The sequence below is a fragment of the Pelodiscus sinensis genome, chromosome 9, assembly GCF_049634645.1.
Source record: "Pelodiscus sinensis isolate JC-2024 chromosome 9, ASM4963464v1, whole genome shotgun sequence".
Classification (NCBI taxonomy): domain Eukaryota; kingdom Metazoa; phylum Chordata; order Testudines; family Trionychidae; genus Pelodiscus; species Pelodiscus sinensis.
This window is the reverse complement of record NC_134719.1, coordinates 26,191,296-26,213,260: the sequence shown is the minus strand read 5'-3', so window position 1 is coordinate 26,213,260 and position 21,965 is coordinate 26,191,296. Positions and strand designations below refer to the sequence as shown.

At 40.6% G+C, this 21,965-nt stretch overlaps 1 protein-coding gene across 5 annotated transcripts in view; it reads left to right on the top strand.

Moving 5' to 3' along the window:
- Positions 1-21,965, top strand: part of ADGRL4 (adhesion G protein-coupled receptor L4) — a 110,341-nt gene that overhangs the window by 30,998 nt on the left and 57,378 nt on the right. For 2 of the 5 annotated variants that reach the window (XM_075936329.1, XM_075936331.1), the window contains exon 3: positions 20,893-21,031. The exons of the other annotated variants lie outside the window; for them this stretch is intronic. In XM_075936329.1, coding sequence (XP_075792444.1) covers positions 20,893-21,031 — 139 coding nt within the window. The remainder of the gene's footprint in view (positions 1-20,892; positions 21,032-21,965) is intronic. 5 annotated transcript variants of the gene reach the window in all.

Below are 21,965 nucleotides of genomic sequence, written 5' to 3'. Positions count from 1 at the left end.
CAAAATAACCAGCCCCTTATTTTGAAATAATGGGCTTGGTAGTGTGGACATGCCACTTGTTATTTCAAAATAAGGGGAATTATTTTAAAATAACTCCTTAGTTTAGACCAGGGCCCAGATAGTAGCCCTTGGGTCAGCTTTTAGCTGTATTCCGTGGCACTATGATAAAAAATAGACTTGGTGTCAGTGTAAACTACACTCTCCCTTTAGTGGTAGGAACTATTGAATCAGTAACATTCATGATCAATATGATGATACCGGAGTGCCAAATGTCCATCATAAGTAGGGCAGTGACTTGTAACTGAATTTTAAAAGCCACAACAGCCATAAACCTTACAAGCCAGTGCGGAGTTTCCAAACGGTTGTGAGTTGAGCTCTGTTGAAATCTAACTTTTATTTAAGTTCCCAAATGGGAGTTGAGCTGTTTTAAAAATACAGTCCTTGGTGTGGGTTCTGAGCAATTAAAAATCTGGCCCTTACTTTTATATGCTTGTGTGCTAACTATTTTTACTTTTGATTTACTTTATTTTGAAATTGCAAAGACCCTTTAATTAGGGAGGGAACTATATGGATGAGTTAGGTCTGCTAGTGGAAATGGCTCCTCTACCACAAGAGATTCAGTAATTAAATAAACAGATAATATCCTCTTTATTGATGAGATTTAGAAAATCATAAGGACATTACACTACTAAAATGTTTAACATCAGCAAATGGAAGGAAAAAAAGGCATTCTGCCAGTTCGTTTTTGTTTTTGTTTTTTTAATCATCTGCAAAGCATATAGAGGAATATTATTCTTTCTTGTGAACAGCACAACACTAAACACTTCCTGAATCTGTCCTTATTACTTATGTTTCCTTTTTTGGTGATAAACTGCTCCCCTCTATAAACCTGGAATTGAAGGCTTGCTTTTAGAATACTTGGTGACAGCTCCATCCATAATATCCTTTCCAATAGAGCCATCACATCATGATTCCGCCTTTTTGCTCTGATATAGCCAATTTAACCAGACATATATTCTTTACTCAGTGTATGTCTAAACTGTGGGCTAAAGTTGAATTAAGCTATGCAAATTTAGCTATGTTAATTGTGTAGCTGAAGTCGAAGTACCTTAACTCAGCTTTTGGCTCTGTCTATACAGCAGGAAGTTGAAGAAAAAACACTCTCCCTTCAACTTCCCTTACTTCTCATGAAATGATGGTTATGGCAGCTGAAGTAATAAGCACGTAATTTTGAAATTATTTTGGCTCGCTGTGTAGACATGCACTCTGTTATTTCAAAATAAGTGTGCAGTGTAGACATAGTCCCAGTTAGGATCCACCTCTTCTCATTGGCGATTTTTTTTCTTTGAACATTTTATCAGATCTCTCATATACACTGCATTTATCTTTGGTATCTCTTTTAGTTATGGAGCTCATGTAGCCTGCAGAGTAATTGGCTTGCAGTGGGTAAAGAGTGGGAGTGGCTGAAAGAAACGGAAAACTCAATAGACAAGACAGTAATATAGCCCCTTTCCCTCCCAGGACTGCTATCTCAGACTGTGAGCTGGAATTCCAGCTTCAATCCCCGAACTTGCATGGAATGTTAGGGCCACTGAATCTGTATAATCATCTCAGTGCATCTGCTCTCGGCAAGAGCTTTCTATTCCAGCCTATTTGGAGCCAGAACGATGACTGGCAATAGACTTTGCAGAGCCCTGGGCAATGGTGGGAAGGCTCAGCTCTGTGCCCCCTGGAAGGGTCTGGTCTCAGATGAAAAGTTGAGACTAGGGCTCCAGCTTTCAGCACTACTCAGACCATGCCTTGCTGGGCTCTCACAGTGATTTAAACAGCCCACTGCAATAGCCACCACTGCTACACTGATAGTGGCAGTAATGGCTCAGAGTCCTGGGCTCCTTTGAATTGGGCGGCCACCATGGCCAACACAGACACTCAACCTCAGTGTTCAAGATAATGCCTGGCCACTCCATATAGAACTCCACTTGAAACTCTCCTCAAACAGGCTAGATCCTCAAAACGATGCTATTTCACAGAGACTTCAGTGGAGCTGTGGCAATTTAACCAGTTGAGCATATGATCTTCTCACTCTTGGGGGAAGGAAGGAAGATTGAAATTAATTTTAGGCAACATCTGATGAAACTGAAAACAAAACCTATGTTTACTCAGACACTGATACATTTAAGATCTCTTGAAAATAATTTTGGCTCCTGAGTAATCTCTTCAAGTCAGACTGGACACAGATAAAGATGCAGCTCTGAAAGACTGAAAAATTGAATCTCTTTTAAATCCATTCATTTAGAATATCCTGCACGCTGTTAAGTGTTCTGATCAAGATTCTTATGTATGCAGAAGCAATGGTCATGCTACTTGAGGGATGAAATAGTTGCTTTTTGCCCTCTTTCTGTCCTCGATCCATGGCATAACTTAAAGCTACTCTAAATGTGTACCAGTTTACAGGGTCCCACCAGGGATGCTATTTGTCTTATACATTTTTTTCCATAATTATTCTTTATTTTGTTAATGGCCACGTTAGACCTCATTTCTAAGAAGGCAATTACAATCCTTAATAGGGTGCTTTATTTTTCTTTTTCTGCTATACTAACACTGAATAATGAACATATGTAGAAGTGTTTATACCTGCAGTATACACCACTGCTTTACTTTGCTACAGTTTGATAAATGTGAAAACATGATGATTGTCCCAACATGCAGTTTTATACAAATCCAGGAGGTCTAATTCAGACCATAATCTATTTTAGTTTTGTATACTAAGTTGGGTTCAAAGTCATTGAGAGAGAGAGATCCTTGTGTTTCTCTTGGTATCTCTTTCTATAGACATGTGCAAATGCAATACAAATTGTAAATGATGTCTACATTTCTTGAAATCTGCTGAAAGAAATCAGAGATCAAAAGAAAATTTGCTTCTGGTAGAAAATTCACACATCCCAACCTACAGACAGGGTACTGGGTCACAGAAGAGCCCCTCTGTAGGCACAGCTCCTATATTGGAATTCCTGGCCACTGGAAGTGAAAGGAGAATCTCTCAGATACTATGTACGGCTCCATTGGCTTCTCTCCTCACCAAATACACACCGGAAATTGACACTCCAGCTATTGATCCACCGACCATCAATTTATTGTGTCTGTTTAGATGCAATAAATCTCTGAGTGTGCTCCCATCAAGAGTGGTACTCCACCAAGACTAAAAGCGTAATAAGCATTGAAGGGAGAGCAGCCTTTGCAGATTTTGCCATGCTTAAGATGCCTTAGTATGTCAACTTCAGCTATGCTATTTGTGCACCATTAAATGTGAAGTATGCAACTGACAGGGAGTTTCTGGATTATAGACACACTTTGAAAATGCGTACAAACAATGAAAGCAAGCTTTTGCAGAAGGTATTACCTGCCTATCTCCAGCACTACCTATTTCCAATTAAGATTTGATAAACTTCAAATGAGACCCCATTAATGATCTAGACTTACCTATTGCAGAGTGAGTCCCTGGATGGCACTGTTACATATATTCTAAGAAGTGATTTATTTCTTCCTGTAGAAGCAATATACAGTCATTGAAAAAGTGGTGCGTTGTTGGTTTTCTGAGTCAGATTCTGTTGGGAGAAGCTCTTGCAAACAGCTAGAGAGTTTGCTCTCTACCTTAGTCTGTGTACCTAATCAATTATTTGGGTGAAGTTGTTTCCAAGGAGCTGGCATAAATAAATATATTTGCCAAGGAGAAAGGGAGCAAGGGGGGATAAAAGAAATAGATGCATAGATTGCAGATGGCACCATTATGATCACTTTGACTGATCTCTTGTATAGCATAAAGCCATAGAACTTCCCCAAAAGAATTCCTAGAACAGATCTTTTAGAAAAAATCCAATCTTGATTTAAAAATTGTCAAAAATAGGGACTCCATCATAACCCTTGGTAAATTGTTTTAAGGGCTAATTACTCTCATCATTAAAGACTTACCACCTATTTCTAATCTGAATATGTCTAGCTTCAGCTTCCAGCCATTGGATTATATTATACCTTTCTGTGCTAGACTGATAAGCCCCTTATTAATATTTATTCTCCTTGTAGATACTTATACGCTGTAATCAAGTCACCCCTTAATCTTCTCGTTAGTAACATGAAGAAAACATCAACACTCTGTGTCACGGGTTTCTCTTCCAACAGGAAATCAACATGCAAGGCTCTGACATCTCCTCCCGAGAGGCTTCATTGCAATAGCTTTCTAAACTGATTCTAGACAGTGCTACAAAAAAAAAGGCACCTCGAAGTATAAACACTGTTGGGACTATAGAAATGAAATCCCAAGGTTGGGATTTGTACAGAAGACTTTATGTCACCATATGGCTGTCAGGCTGTTGTTGATTAGGCATAGACAAATTGCCCATGGTCCTCCCTAATCATGCTCAAATTTTCCCATAGTACTCACATTTAGTACATGTAAATACTGTCAGTGACTCTTGCTGTTCCTAACCTTTTTGCTTGCTTTTGTATTATTTCTCTGTCCTGACTGGTGTTAACAACACATCCTACATTAGTATCATCTGTGAATTTAATTAACAAGCTGTTCATCTCTTCTTCCAGAACATTAAAAAATATGTAAAATAAAAGTGGGCTTTACACCGATGCCTGTGGCAACTCAACTGGACATCTCTTCATAACTCAGTACAGTGCCATTTGTCATTACTCATTATCCTTTGTTTACATTCTTTCAACCACTTTTCAATCCCCATAACAGCACTTCTATCCAAGTATATAAATCTAGTAAAAAATATATTCTAGCAACAATGTACCTTCTATCCACTAACCCGGTAACTCTCAAAAAAAGTAATTGCCTATTTCTGGTGTAATATATTGTTTGAAAATCCAACCTGCTTATTGGTTATAATTCTGTTATCCTCCAGTGTCTTCCCCAGTGTTTTCACCCCTTAATAATTGTTTCATTCTTTTACTACAGATTGAATGTAGCCTTGCTAGAGAGGAGCTTCAGTGGATAGCCGAGTTAGTCTGTTAGTCTGACCAGTCATTTGAAGAAGTGGCTGTCCCCATGAAAGCTCATGATACCATCTACATGTTTTGTTAGTCTATAAAGTGTTACCAGACCATTTGTTTTGTTTTGTTTTGCTAGAGAGAACTTCCAAGTATGTTCTTTTTTCCTTCCCCTTCTTCAGAGATTGCTAACAAATTTTGAAGTTCATGGATTCATAAATTTTAAGGCCTAGGGGGTCCATTAGATCATCTAATCAGATGACCTAACGTCACAAGCCATAACTTTTACCATTTGTGTTGAGTCCAGTCACATGTGCTTGACTAACACATATCTTCCAGGAAGGCATCCAGTCTTGTTTTGAAAATATCAGGAGATGGAGATGGATGGCTCTTTCCATCTCCTCTACAGGGCAGCCCACACAACAATCAAAACCAAAAGAGATTATGGGTTGAATCAGGCTCCCTATGTTGGTACGAAAGTTTGACCATGTACATGGACTGTCTACCACTTCCCTTAACAGTTTGCTCCGTTAATCACCCTCACTGTTAAAAATCTGTGCCTTATTACTCACTTGAATATATCTGACTTCAGCTTCCAGCAATTGGTTCACATTGTGCCTTTCTCTGCTAGATTAAAGAGCCCTTTAGTGCTCAGTATTTTACCATGTGAAGATACTTATACACTATAATCAAGTTACTGCTCAGTCTTCTTTTTCATAAACTAAACACAATGAACTCTTTAAGTCTCTCACTGTCAGGTATTTTCTCCAGCCTTCAAATCATTTTGTGCTGTTTTCTGTAGCCTTTCCATTTTTTCATCCTCCTTTTAAATTGTGCACAGCAGAACCATATTCAGTATTCAAGTATAACTAGTGGAGATGAGAAATACAGTGCAGGGCCTATAATTTTTCATTCAATTCTGTGGTTACTAAAGTTGCTATTTTTTAATTTTCTGGTAATGCTCATATTACTGTTTTATTCAGGACATTGCACTGGTGATTTTAGAAGCTGATCATAAGTCTAATATATTTTTAAATATCCAGTTTCTGTTTGTGAAATGTAATGCATTCTTTTCTGCTCATAGTAAACCTTTTATCTGTGATTCTCTTCTTGTGCTATCTATGCTTTTTGTTGTGTGGAGGAGTGTAATGGGGCAGCATGCACCTCTTGCAAGTGCCCCCTCTCTGACCAAGTGCATGTGCCTGCGCTCTCTTACTTCAAAGCTGAAAGCCTTTTCAGCAACTCAGCCCTCCAGCTGAATCACTCTCCCTGCATGTGATCAAACACAAAACCCCTTCTGGGGTATACGTATACCAGAGGCCAATCTTGGTGTCCTATGTAGAGTCTCTCTGAGTACATTATCCATTCTGGCAAGAGTAGTGCCCCTAGGGCCTCCATCCTGCATGCAGCATCCTTTTGCTCTCAGGACTTCATCTCAGAGTCCTTAATGTCCTTCAGTCTCACTAAGCTAGCTACTCAGAGCTGCATGTGGTGCTGCCACTCCTTCAGACAGCCAGTCACCCGATCTTCACAGCTTGAGGCCTTCAGAGTCACTGACTACTGTCTGGTCCATCAGTTCTTTTTGTAGGGCCTTCCTGACCCCTGATTAGCCATTTCTCTTGCAGCCATTCTAGCCTCCTTGGAGGACTTCTCTATTGTCTTTTTCTGGGGTGGAGTGGGGCAAGGCCACAAGCCTCCAGCAAGGGCCTCAGGGCCCGGTGCGCCCCATCACAAGGAGGATAACTGGTGTGCCTGTAATCCACTTTGGGGGTGAATACTATGGGGGTATAGCTACACTAGCCCCCTAGTCCAAACTAGGAAGGCTAATGTAGGCATTCAAATTTGCAAATGAAGCCAGGGATTTAAATATCCCGGGCTTTATTTGCATCTTCCCGTGCGGGCACCATTTTTAAATCCCCCTTAGTCTGAACTGACTACCCGCGGCTACACGCGGCAGTCAAAAGTTAACTCTAAATAAGTCCTTAGTTCAAGTTAACTGTTACACCTCATTCCACAAATGTGGCTGGGAGCCCTGGGTCTCTTTGAATTACTGCACCCCAGGGAAACTGCTTTGCCACCTGTATGTGGGCCTGTCCTTACTCCATCACTTGTCATTTTTCTTCAACTCGCTCCCCTTTTCTCTCTGTATCTCTTGACTGAATCTTTATATTCTCTTTCGTGCGCATTCTCTCTCTCTCTTTCTCTCTCTCTCTCTCAGCCACATTCCTCAAAAGGACAATGGGTTTCATTATGAACATCATCAAGGATTTCCTTGTGAAAACAATAGAGTTAAAAACATGTAATGTCTGAAAGAATAGCATGGACACTTTGTACATATTACAAAAATCTTGACCCAGCTTCTGGAAGAAAATAACATTAGCTCACTCAGGAGATTTCTGTTTCTTGCAGTCCTGCGTGCCATATGGTTGATAGACCAAAGCATACTTCCTCTGTTGACAAGCAGACATCAGAAAGGCAGATGTTGTCACTTCCACCTACTAGAATCTGGCTGCCAATTTCATTTATATCCTCTGCCTATTCAAACAACTTTCAGTTGTGACAGTGTAACTTTCAGGGGTTTACTCCCTCTTCTCTGGTTCTTGCAGTAGTTTAGGAGGAGGAAGATGGCGATGGTGGTAGGGGTGGGGGGTGGTCTCTGTGAAAAAGATAATGCATCACTGAGGGACTGCCCTGTCCCCAACCTACACTGTTGCGACCTACTCCCTTAGTGAGGACCCCACAGGTGCAGAAAATTGGGGACCAGGCAACTGAAGCAGCTAAGACTTCTTTCCAAAGTATAGCTGGAGAATCAGACTAATGGACTGAGCCCTCTGAACTTATATATATGCTTTTGTATGCCTAAATTAGGAAATTTTGGGCCCACTCTATAGTTTTTATTCTTATATGAGGAACATTGTGTATTTTAATCTTATTCCACTTTTTGCTGATTAGATCTAAAAGAAAAAATACAATAAGGAGACAAACTGAAGGGCTGAGTATTCATTTTCACCACTAGCCTTATAGTCATGACTGTAAGAAGAAAATCAGACCCTCCTCTTATGGAAAACATCTATTTTAGGTTCTTATATGGATCCTACCTCTCAGTGCCTGTAGAGGTAGGAAAGCACAATTTTCTGGTGAATAACTAAACTATATATAGACCAAGTGCTTTGCCGATGGTCACACAAGAAGCCTCTGGCAGAGCAAGAACTTGAACTTCAGTTACCTAAGTTTTAGGTTAGCATCCTAACCACTGGGCCCGTCTGTGTCTCTATAGTGTATCCTGATGCCTGTCATTTACTGTGTTGTTAAATCATACTCCTTATGCTGAGGATGAAGGTAGCTCACCAGGTATGTGTGGCCTTGAATAGCCAATCATAAAAGCTTATCAGCCCCTGAATTGATCTAGCCCATAATTATTAAAATGGAGGTTTTGCAACCTGGCTGAAACCAGTTCTTCAGGAACTGTTTGCAGTAGTGGCTTTGTTCAGAAGAGGGCTACGAATTAAAGGGTTTATGCTAGTTTTTTAAGGTCCCAGTGGCCTGGACAAGAGAGAGGAGCAAACTTTCATAGCAAAGGGGACCAATGTAATTGCAGGACTAGGTGAAGTAGGAATTGAGCCCAGAGGAGAGAAAGAGACTCTTAGATTCAGAGGAAAAGTTGTGTGCAAGAGGGGGATCCTGGACTTTTAGAGTAGTGATTCTCAACCAAAGGTACATGTACCCCTGGGGGTATGCAGAGGTCTTCCAAGTGGCAAATCAACTCTAGAAAATTTGTGTAGTTTTATAACAGGCTACATAAAAAAATTAGCAAAGTCAGTTTAAGCTAAATTATCATACTGTGACTTGTTTATATTGTTTTGTATAAAAAATATAAGTACAATATTTATATTCCAATTGATTGCCTTTCTAATTGTATCGTCAAATGGGAAAGCAAGCAATGTTCGGTAATAGTGTGCTGTGACAGTTTTATTATTAATTATGATGATGATGATTTCATTATGATATCAGATTTTACGCAAGTAGTTTTTAAGTGAGATGAAACTTGTGGGTATGCAAAACAAATCAGATACCTGAAAGGGGTATACTAGTCCAGAAAGGTTGAAAGCCCTTTTCTAGAGGTTTCTGATGTGAGCACAAAGAACATTCATGAGTGGAGAAGAAACTGAGGAAGGGAAATACATGTAGGCATTTATTAAATTGTCTAGATCTTCAATTTTCTTGAGCTAGCTAAAGTGAAGAATGATTGGAGTTTTGGGGGGCTTACGAAGTCTGTGTATCCATTTACTTTAAATGTCAGGTGTCCTGGAAGACCTGAGCTGTAAACCCAGAGCACGCACAAGAGTAATGCTCTGTGCAAGGCTATGCTTAAGCTTAAGGGGAGTCAGCAGGCCGGCTGACAGGGGGTGGGGAAGGTGAGGAGGGGAGAGAAGGAACAGGGGCAAGCTCCAGGGACCGATGATTCAAAAGGGCCCAATGATCCCAGCTACTACCACTGCTACTATGGCACTAGCAGCACCCAGATCCCTGGGCTCTTTAAATCACCGCTGAAGCACCAAGTGGTGCACTCTGGGCATCTCATAGGGCTGGGGGCGAGACACTGCAGTCTGGGCACCACTGAAACCGAGCTGTCTCCACTCCTGCCGCTTCCACCAGAGCCCCGCCCCTTCTGAGAGCAAGGAACCATCCCAACACACACGTTACCAAGGGGCCTTTGAGGCTGTCAGCTCCCCTAGCAGTCAGCACTGGCCCTGGAGTCTAAGGCAGCTATGCTGCAGGTTCCCATTTCCATGAACATAGAAGACAGATAGTTATTGCCTAGGAATTGTTCTAGAGCAGCCAAGGAAACAAACAGTGCTATAATCTATTCAGGCCAAAGGCTGTACAAGGTTTTAGTGTGGTGGGACCCAAATACAGCAGCCTGGTGAGTCCAGCTGGAGGAATACTGTGTGATAATATACAAAGGCTCTTTATAGGATGCATTTTGATAAATGGAGTATAACTATTGTCACTTGTAAAATGCGATATTGAACCTGCATAGTATTTCTTAATATGTAAGCCAACGTACTGATTCCATTATTTTAACATTCTTTGGCACAAGGTTTTTGTGGCAGTAGATGCTGCTATCATTTTTCATTTCCCATTTGATTTGTTGAGCATGGTGTGTAAGTTGTCTTTAGTCTGGCTACTAAAGGCTTTTTTTTTTAAGGGGCATTTCTGTGAGCAATCCGTATACATTATGTTAAAAGAAAACACTGGTATGTATTTTCAAGGGTGCCTAAAGCATATGGACATGCATTCATTTGTAAGGTGTCAAGATCTAAACACATAAATAACACTTTCTATGTTAATATGCAGAAAAACAATGGGCTAGTTCCCAGCTGGTGTAAATTGGCAAAGCTCCATTTAGTTCCGTATCTTCCTGCTGCAATTTTTGGGTGGGGTGAACATTTTTCTTACTAAGAACATTGAAATATATATTTTGCATTTTAAAGATAAAATACAGAAACCAATATGTCATCAAACTATTTAATTTTCTTCCAAGTTTCATACTGAATTGACAAGAACTCAGCAATTGGCAGGAGAACAAATGAAACATACTAAAGCAACCAATTTGCCAGTATGGAAGGGAGGCAGATGTGTCTGTTTTGCATCTGTTGATATAAAATCTTGGTGGTTGCTTTTCTTCTCACACAGTGCATTGTCTAAAGGGTTGATTATTAGATAATTGAATAATCCTTTACTATATTACATTGTATACAACTGCTAGTCCTCCCCTCCATCTAAGGATTCTTTCCACCCTTGTGTTGTAATTCTGTGTTGCAATTTACTATGACTTATGATTTACTCTGAACAAGTCTTACCTGCTACATATTTGGTCCTGATGCCAATCGAACGTACTTGTTGTACCCTTATACTCCAGATTCTAAGCTGCATCCTTTTTCTAGTAAGCACAGAGACAGAAAGAGGAGCGTGGTTGTCACTGCTAGCCTGCTTCAGGCCAGGTGCTGAGCAGCAAACAGAAACAAGACAAAGAAAACCTTTTCCATATTTTAAATAAATACACACAAACAGTAACTATAGAAGCATAACTTCTTTGTAAAATAAGTAGACAAGCTAGATGGTCATTCAACAGGCATAGTTAGTCTGGCCTGGTCAAAAATGTGGCAGTGGTTATTGTTTGCAGAAGTGGTTAGAGATGAAACATTTCTGTGCCCATCACTTTTCCAGACATTGGTTCTTGAAGCCTTAATACAGGAATAGAGAACCTCAGGCCCAGGAGGTTCCCTGCCTTGCCTGGATCCCGCCCCTGAGGCTCAGGGCTCCCCTGCATTGGGGAGCATGGACTGGTGCTCCAGGCCCCCCACTCTCCCACCATGGGGCTGGAGCACACATAATCTATGAGGCTGGACCGCCATAGGCTCTGATGTGCATGGGGAGTGTGAGGAGGGTTTTTCTGCTTCTCAGTGAGGTACCACGTTAGTCAGGGGTTTTTTTGTTTGCAGCCTCTAACTGATTTTTCTGTGGGTCAGTGGTCCCTGACCCAAAAAAGGTTCCTCACCCCGGCCTTAATGGAATGATATTAATAGACGAATGACAAAGTTCTCTTATTAACTTTTTAAAAATTACACCATATCCCTGATATTTATATTAAAAAGCAACACTATACTGAATTTCACACTGAAAGTGGCAATAATTCTTGACCAAGCATTCAAAAATGCACGAGTTAGCTACCAAAAATTCATGAGATTGGCAAAAGAATGAGATTTTTTTTAAATTGTTATTTTAGTCTTTACTCTGCAGCCACAGATAGATGTTGGAAGTTTTGTGGGGAGTAAACTAAGATTTTCTCACTTTGTGTAAACTAAGATTTTCATGTAATCACATTATTCCAGGGCTAAGGCTTTAGAAAAAATACTAGGTATCATGAGACTATTAATCTTGTGCTGTTTAAGCATTTCTAAAGCAACTGATATTTATATCATCGTGGGGGTTGTTCACACTAAAATAGCACTGGGAATTCTACCCAATGCCCAGCATCTGCTTTTTTTCCTAACTAAAATTTACCTCTTAGACCCTCTACTGCTTGGAGTTTTGTATTGTGGAGAGAATGTCTTAATGGAGAACAATATCCTGATCAGTGTTCTACAAGTTAATGTCCTACTCAGGAATGTACATCATCCATTCATCAATGAATCCACTGACCAACTTAATGAAACCCAAGGGAACAAACATTGTCTGTGGAAACCTTGTTGCTGTGGCTCTAATGAAACTGCACCACTGAAAGTGGAGATAGCAACAAGGCACTCAGGAGGCAACGCAGGGGGTCGAATAATTCTCCTGAGACTCAACAAGATGTTTCCAGTTCTGCACTGATTTCAGGGGTTCCAAAGGCTTGGGAGTTCCACCTTCAGTTTTTAATATCAATGGACTCCAAGTTAGCCTGTTTTAAGGCCACACCCTATTACTTTTCTGTCCTTCCCAAAACAGCATAGGAATTGAAAGGAAACTGCAATGTTTCATAACTCCTCTTATTATTAATTACTTGTTTACATTAGCAACAAGACATCCTAAGTGAGATCAAAGCCCCATTGTGCTAGGTGCCATACATACACATAATAAGAAACAGTTGTTGCTCTAAAGGGATTATAAATAAACAAACATTTTGCTGATGGGGAATTGATGCCCAGACAGATTGAGATTTGTCCAAAGTCACACTAAAAGTCAATGGCAAAGACAAGAGCAGAACCTGAATCTGAGTCTATCTGGTACTTAACTACAGGATCATCTTGCCTTTCTTTCCTGGGTATCCTTCTGTATTGCCAATGGAGAAGATGATGAAGCCCAGTGTATTGTACTGAACATCATTCCAAATTGCCCAGTTGGTCTCCACAAGATGATCATGCCTTCTACATTATAGTGGTCACCCTTTAAAAGTCAGAATTGTGTAGCCGTTATCACACAGTACTGTTGGAGGTGCCTCAGCTCTTCCTCTCTATGTAGAGTATCAAAGGGACGGCTTGGTACCAGGTGAGAAATGTTGAATTTTAAAATGTGTCTATAGCACTTCATACAATTACTGCCAAGGTGATAGTTTAGTGAGATAAGCATAGTCTCGACAAGCAGACTTATCTGCCTTCAGAGTTTAGTTAACAGGCTGGCTGTTTTGGAATTCAAGAAAAGTCCACTCTGTCAGGAAGGATTTCAATAAAAAATTAAATGGGTTTGCATATTGCACTGCATGACAGATTTTTCTGTTAGCCTTCAAGGTCTGCATGATCTAACCAAGCATGTGAAGTAAGATACATGTTTCTGAGTGCCGTAATATTCGCTTTTATTGAGGAGACCTATGAAATATAAGTAATGGGTCCCTTTATCCTCTTTCCCAAAACTGTAGTTTTAATCTATTAAATATTTTATGATTTTATAATATTGGGTGCTCTACTTTTTTGGGGGTGCATTTTCCAATTAAATTTCCTCTTTGAACAAATTTTCTCTCTGGCTATCTTCTTCCCTCAGGGAAACAAATGTAGTCTAGAAAGATGGCTCTGTAATTATGTCTTGACTGGAAAGTAACTGCAGCAGAAATTGTGTTCCGTTTTTCTTTTCTCTTTCTGATGAAGTGCAATTAGTACATTGCTTACCTCTTTTCAGTAGATGTTTCCATACAACATTATTGTTAAGCAACATATACTGCCACTAACCCATCCTTTAAATATGCTGTTGAAACAGTTAGCTCTCTTCCACTGACAGAAAACATCAGAGCAGCAAAGCACAGTATTTTAGCTAGTAAGAGTAACAGTATCTCAGCTAATAAAATGGCTGTCATTCTTCCCACTGTATAGTTAAGAAAGGCAAGGGGGCCTGTGGATGCCCTTTGGTGGCAGGTCAGTTTGCAATTATCCCATGACAGAGCACTTCTGCGTTTTGATTGATTAAGCATTTTGTTAGACTTAAAGTCTTAAAGACTTAAGACTTAAATAAGGAAATTTTACTGGATTTCACAATGATATTGTAAACATCACAGTAGGCAGAAACAAAAACATTTAAAGCACAACTGTGGAAAAATGGCCCTGTTTAATCTCCCTTGGATGTCCTTGCCGCATTCTTTTAATTGCTTCGTATGGGATGTAAACAATTTACATTTTAAGGTTCTTGTAGTGACCTTTTTTACTACTTGGATAAAAGTAGTGTCTGAAATAAAGATGAGACACTTTCAAGACTTCAGTGGCTTGTCACAATAGGCTGTGTTTGTACATAACACAACACAGATGATATAGCCTTTGGCTAAACAGGCACTAAAGACATTTGCATCTCCTCAAGAGAATCCTGATTATCTTGCAGCTTGAGGTTGACCTAAAACTAGGCTAATTTTGAACTGTTTTTCTTTGTTCTTTCCTGTGTCTTAACATAGGAAAAAACACTGAGATGAGATTCTGTGCCTTGTCTCTTAACACAGCAGCACAGAACTCACAGGTTGGAAGGAGGTGTAAAGGACAAAACTTGGTTTTAAGATACCTGTGCAATTTCTGGATCCTTTGCTGCTTTTGGACCTGAAGAAGGCCCCTGCATGACTTACACAGCCCCTGAAGTTTTGTAAGTTACAGCAACTTCCCTGAGTCATACTGCTGCTTGGAATTCCTACAGTGGAAGGTGCTATATGGTGTCATCTTTGAAGTGCCCCTCCTGACCCCAGCTCAGGTTCACTCCATGCCAGGGCTTGCAACAGGGTCATTAAAAGGCAGTTTCTCAGGCCTTTCAGGGCTTCTTTATGCCATTCTGGACATTTTATGAAGCACAAATGAGTTGGAACATAGTTAAGAATCTTACCCTTGAATTTTAGCATGACATACCAGACTGCAGATTCATTTCATTTGGTGTTCTAACTCCAAATGCAGTGGCCAATACATCAAAGAAACTGATCATCACGTCCAAATGTTTGTGCACTGCTGGAAATGGTACTTCGGACACCCCACACAATATCACACACAGATTTGGTTATTCTTTTTATTTCAGCTGGTAAAGCTAAAAGACTATGATGTTTGCAGTTAACAGCCATTGCTATTATAGTAACAGTAGTGTCTCAGTACCAACAGGGAATGAGGCCTGGTTTTAGACACTGGAGTAGACAAACACTGCCCTGAAGTGCTTACATTCTAAAGGGTAGGGGAAAGGGACATAACACATGAGCAGAGAAGTCCATGTGATGTGATGACAACAAACATGCAGTTCCAAGACACTTTGGGGGATGAGAGGAGGGAGAGAGGTTGAACTAGGCAGAGAGAAGCTAAATAAAAAGAGAAGGGCAGGGAGAGTGGAAAGGAGAACAGAGCAGGTGAGCCGGGGAAGAAAGGAGATGAGGAGGAGGGGCAGGTACGGTATGGAGTAAGTCTGAGGGGAAAAGACAGAGGGAAGGAATGGGAAAGGCTTGGAGCAAATAGCCAATCAACCCAGAGGAAAGAATGCTGTACAACTCAATGGCCTCTATGGAAGTGAGTTCTATATTAACTATACTCTGTGTTACTGAAGTTTATTGTTGTCCTTTTGCTTTTAGATTATGGAACAGATATTATCAGTTAGCTATAACTGTCATGATCAGTTGGCTATAGCTATCATGTAGGCTGTAAAGTTGTGAGTCCTGTCTTCTTGCATCTCCATTCACATTCTTTTTTTGCATCTTTTTAATTTTTGTCTTTCTTAAGGTAAAGTCAACCAAACTGGAAAAACACCTCTGGATAAAATGTTATCACATTCTATTTTGAATTTTGGTTCCTTAGCTTCTACATTATGATTGAAATATGTATTTTAGGAGCTATAAACCTATTCAGTGTTGTGACTGAAATAAGGGTATGTCTACACTAGCCCCCTAGTTTGAACTAGGGAGGCTAATGTAGGCATTCAAACTTGCAAATGAAGCCCGGGATTTAAATATCCCAGGCTTTATTTGCATGTTCCCATCCGGTCGCCATTTTTAAATGCCACTAGTCCGGACTAACTGCCCGCGGCTACATGCGGCAGTTAAACGGTAATTCGAACTAACTCCTTAGTTTGAATTACCTGTTACTCCACCTGGAATGAGGTGTAACTTAGTTCGAATTACCGTTTAACTGCCGTGTGTAGCGGCGGGCAGTTAGTTGGACTAGTGGCATTTAAAAATGGCGTCTGGACGGGAACATGCAAATAATGCCCAGTCTATTTAAATCCCGGGCTTAATCTGCAAGTTCAAATGCCTACATTAGCCTCCCTAGTTCGAACTAGGGGGCTAGTGTAGACATACCCTCAGGGCTTGAAACACAGTTAAATTAATAGGCTACAGTATCTTATCTCTTTTAAGGAGCAACAAACTTAGTAACTTTAAGAATTCAGTAAGAAGGGGGCTGGTCACCGCAGGGAGACACCTCCGGGAAGTCAGCAGTTGCAGTGTGCTGTTTATTATGTGCAAGGCAAGGTTTGGACTGCCAGAGTCCTGAGGAGTTTGCAGGCAAGAAAAACAAGCTAGTGTGTTAGGGAGCTGTCATCCACCTTGGCAGTAGCAAAACTCTCACTTGCAGAGGCTGAGAGAGAGAACATAGTAACTCACAATTCTGGGAGCCTCAGTGGATTGTCACACTGGCAGTCAGTTTGGGGGAAAATTCAGCTCTGGGAGTGTGTTGCGGTCATCCTGCAAAAAGAACTGGCTATTGGTTTCTGGGCTGGCTGTTGCTGCTCAATATTGCAAGGCAAGCAGCAACACAACTTGTCTGGCTTGAACCCTGAAATGTCACACTCAGTTTCAGCTGTATTCCCTGTTGTATGCTTACAAGTTATCTCTCAGGCACATAGAGTCTGTCAAAATCAGTTAAGTGTAGGACTGGAAGGGACCTCAATAGGTCATCTAGTCCAGTCGTCTGAACTAAGTATTGTCTATTCCACTGATACTCAGACTGAGGCTTGGGAGATGCAAGTGGCTCTTTAATGTATCTTCTGTGGCTCTTTGCAGCATTTAACATTGCCGAGGCACTGTGTGATTTCATTTTTAACCTATCAAAATGCTTTTACTATATTAATTAACCAATTTTAGAATATTTGGTCAATAATTTTGACTCCTGAACCACTGAGGTCTGAGCATTACTGATCTAGGCCTTCCCTATTAGATGTTTGTGTATCCTGTTCTCAGAAATGTCCAATGATGGAGATTCCACAACCTCCCTTGGTAATTTGTTCCAGTGCTTAAATACCATGACAGGCAGGCCCACTGACAGGGCGGCAAAGGGGACAGTTGCCCCAGGGCCCGGCATTTCAAAAGGCCCTGGGGCTTCTGGCAACCACTACTGTAGTAGTGATGGCAGCTAGAGGTCCAGGCCCTTTAAATTGTTGCTAGAGCACCAGGCGGCTTTGCCCTGCCCCTTCCACTTAAGCCACCTCCCATTCCAGAAGCAGAGAGCTGGCCTCCCCACATCTTGCCCAGGGGACTGGCAAGGCTGTTGGCTCCCCCGCTAACAGGAAGTTTTTCCTAATATCTAACCTAAATCTCTCTGCTGCAATTTAAGCCCCTTGCTGCTTGTCCTGTCTTCAGTGTTTAAAGAGAACAATGTATCACCTTCCTCTGCATAACAGGCTTTTACATGCTTGAAGACTGTTATCATGTCTCACCTTGGACTTCTCTTCTCCAGACTAAGCAAACCTAATTTTTAATCTCTTTGCATGGGTCATGTTTTCTTAACCTTTAATTATTTTTAAGCAGAAACATTTCAAGTTTGCCCGCTCTATAAAACTTGTAATTTCAAATGTCTATGCTAAGAATATGTGTGTTGTGTGTGTGTGTGTGTGTGTGCGTGCGCGTACACATATGTAAGTGCAAACATGCTTAGTAATAACTAAAAAGGTAATTTACATAAATTGTTCTGGTCACTAGTGGTGCTTGAAACCGCTGTGCAATAACCATTGACAAATACCTTAAAGGGTTGTCATTAGGGGACAATGATAAGACCAATAAAGGCAAAGTTTCCATGGAAAGAATTAAAATGCCATAAACTATGTTTGCAGTGCTTTTGCAATCCTGTTACAGTATAATCCAGTTTACTGCTCTAATGTGATAACTACACACATAGGAGTCAGTGAATGGGTTAGCTCACTCTACACTTAGGGACTGTGTCTTAATTGGCATCCCTTTCCGGAAAAGGGATGCTAATGAGACCAGTCGGATAGGAGAGGATAATCAGGCCCTATCTTTTTGATAGTGACCTTTATCACCAGAAATGCATTTTTAAGAATCCATGTCTAAGAACATGCCGTCAGTAACATGCACACTCCTTTTCACCATGGGATTGAATACTTACTGCATTAACGGTAGCTAGAAATACTTACAGTAGTCATTACAGTTGAAGTAATTAGTCTAGCTTAAGTGTGGCTGGGATGTTTTCCCTCTGGGCGGAATACCTCAGTCTGGATGTCTCCTCCTAGGTCTCAGCTTGCCAGACCGTACTTGATATCTTCCGTTTTGGAGACTGGAACTTTTCCAAAAAGTAATGGCTTTTCTCAATTATAGATTGAAATGGTTTCCTTTTGTGAGTTAGTCTGTTATTGAATAGTGAAGCTACTGAATTCCAGAACATTTAAACTGAATGGCTTACAAGTAATATAGAAAGTATTCTGTTTATCACCGAGTCGCATTGATGCAAAGGGAGTCCTTGTATAGCTGCTTGATGACATGGTAGCTTTATGGTTCACATGTAGACAGAAAAGAAAAATGAAGCATAAGCAATGAAAGAAAAAAATATCCACTCTATGCTAATATCAAATGATCTTCTTACTGGGGTTGTTTTTCCTTTACTAACTTGGTCTTAATAACAAAGGAGACACAGTGACATAGTTCTGTGTCTTCCATCAAGTCACAAATTAAGGCCAGAATGGACCACTGGATCATCTCTTCTGACCTCCTGTGTATCACAGGCCATAGAATTTAATCCAGTAACATCTAGACTGAGCCCCATAATTTGTGTTTGACTAAAGCCTATCACAATCTCAATCTAGGATACCCAGACTAGATCTCTGAGAAGGACTTTCTCTACTCAGAGGACAATTAGCACCAGATTTTAGAAATCAGTTAATGTTGCTCCACATAGAATAAATATCTTCTTCAGAAGGTCTTTCTTTAAGAGTTTCTGTTTTATTTGAACTATTACGTCTGTCACAGTAATTTTACCACATTTTTTAGTCTATTTTATTACCATAATGGAGGGTGTGACAGATATGTAATTTCCTGCAATGTCCAGGACAAACCTTTCTGAAATAAATGTAAGTATTTTAGGAGTTCATTATATTAAATAGCAACTGTTTGTTTTATTGTGGTATTGTACGTAACATCTTGAGAGGGGAGACATGATTTATGTGAACCCTAGGTAGTGCTGTGATCTGTAATGGGCCATTTGAACCAATAGGTAAAACAAGCATCAACTTTTAAAGTTAATTGGGTCTCCCAGGAAATCTTTAAGAGGAGATGTACACAAAGGTGCCCCTCTGGGTAATGCAAGACCTCTACTTTTTGAAGCATCACCCAGAGGTGACAGTGGACTGGTGCAGGCTGGCATGGTACATGAGTAAGAACTAGCTACAGGTACCAGCCCATACCCGGCTGACATTAAAGTGCTGCCATGGCAGTGCTTTCGCATTGCTGTCCCTATTGCTCTCCTCCAATCAGCAGCCCTGCCAATAAGGTACAGCAGTACTGCCATGGCAGCTCTCCACTGCCCCCGATCTCTGGGTGGCTTATTAAGCTGCATGTTGGTTCTTCTATTTTAGTATGTTTTCTCTATAATGATTTTATCATAAGAATTAATGTGCTTGCATAGGGAAACCTGAGTGGTAACCTATAACTGAGGGGAGCTATGCTGCTTATAGTCTTTGAGGAGAAAAAGCAAAGCAGGCCTGACTTGCTGGAGGCATTCAATTCTGTATAGTTAGAAAGTGCTACCTTTCTGTGTCCAACCCTGAGTGCTCGCAAGCACACACATGCGTGTACATGCACACACTGCAACAGTACTACCCGTGCTATACATAAAAGGGTACTTAGTAGTTATATATGATACTATTTTCCAGAGAGTAGATGGTTTAAATGTTCTGCTTTAAACATGCAAAAGAAACTAAGAAAGTAAATGCAGATGTAAGGTGATGCTCCATCCTGAATTTATGCTACTGGGCTTATTTCATAAGATTGTTCAAATCATACAGTTCTGCATCTGGAGGATTCAGAAATGGATGATCAATGGTAGCCTTTAATTCAAGCTAATAACTCTAACTTTTCTGAATGATGTTGTAGATTGGCTTCTGGTATTCATTTCTTAGGAGAAACCATTGTTTTCCCAAATGCCAAGAAGGGGTTAATTTGAGATGTACACTTAGAATTGAGCATCACGGGTTCTGGTCCTTCTAATCTGTAATGCTGTTCTGCAAATATAGCAAATTGAAAATACACTGAGAAGCCCACAAGAAATTACAGTGGAGATGTTGTCTGTTTTTAGTTTGAAAACAAATACTGTTCTATTTGCACTGTTGAAATGAAGCATTTATTTGCACTATATGTATCATGCTGCAGTGGGCATTGTTATCAACCAAAGAATCCTTTTCAACTTGACACTGCTACACTGCTTGCTTTTCTTTTAAAAGAAAACATTTTCTGATTGTAGACATGCCTACTTCTTGGCTAGAAGATGTGATTTAATAAAAGTAAATGGGCTAGCAACCAAAAAATGACACAAACTGAGAATGACTTAACATAATAAGTACGGAAGTGTCCAAAACCCTTATCGGCAGTGGTCAGAAAAACACTGACACCTGTATATGGCTGGCAAGCCACATCTAATATATTTCAATGCAACCATGCACCATCTTGTTTTAATTCACTTTTTTCACTAGAGGACATTCAAGCACCTGATGTTGGTTTCCCTTGCCATAATGAATCGAGCACATTATGTCCAATGTGGGAGGTTTGACATGGGGAACATGCCAGCTTGTGTTTCTCTGAAGAAGGAACTTGGAAACAAGACCATTTGTGGTGAGAAGAGTATGGGCCATAATTTTCTCATTTTTTCTTCTGCTTCTGTGCCATTTTTGTCTGATAAAAAATAACTGAAGTCAATGGGATCCTTTCCAGTCATTTCAGCGAGTTATAGAACTGGCCCTACTTCAGTACTAGACACTTCCCACATTTAATATGAGTAAATTGTGGCTCCGTTTACTTCAGGTAAATGTAGAGGCAGTACTGTCATTTCCCATTACATCATGGAGGCATGGGAATGACAGTGCCATGTTCAGTAGAGATGACCCTGAGCCAATCTCTTAATCTAAACACCCATCTCCTTCACTTGAAAGAGATCAGAATCCCAATCTGATTAATATTTAACGTCTTGCTCAACTCTCTAATGGACCAAGCAAGGCAGAGTTTGGTTGAAGGGGAGGGATAGTGTGGTAGTTTGAGCATTGGCCTCCTCACCTCACGGTTGTGAGCTCAATCCTTGAGGGGACCCTTTTGGGATCTGGGGCAAATCTGTCAGGGATGGTACTTGGTCCTGTCATGAGGGCAGGGGACTGGACTCGATGACCTCTCTCAAGGTCCCTTCCAGTTCTCTGAGATAGGTATATCCAGCAGCATATATAAGCATTTGCCTACTTTGTGCCTGTGAGTAGTTCTGTATAGCTCAATCTAGCTAGTGACCACAGTCCATTTCATACCCATTGGAGTATACTAAGGTCTCAGTCAAACTCCAGCCCTGTTTAAACTCCTCTCAGTGCTCCTGAGGAGGGTTCCCTACAAGAAGAGGAGTTGTGAAATTCCCCTCAATGCGTCCTTCCTCAGTATCCCTCTGCAAAATGGGACTTTTCTGCTGCCATTTGGGCCTAATGTTGACAGGCTGAAGATTTGTCCCCATATAAACAAACCCTGGGCATAATACTTGGGTCTAATGCAGTGTTGTTTAGCTCAAGCCATT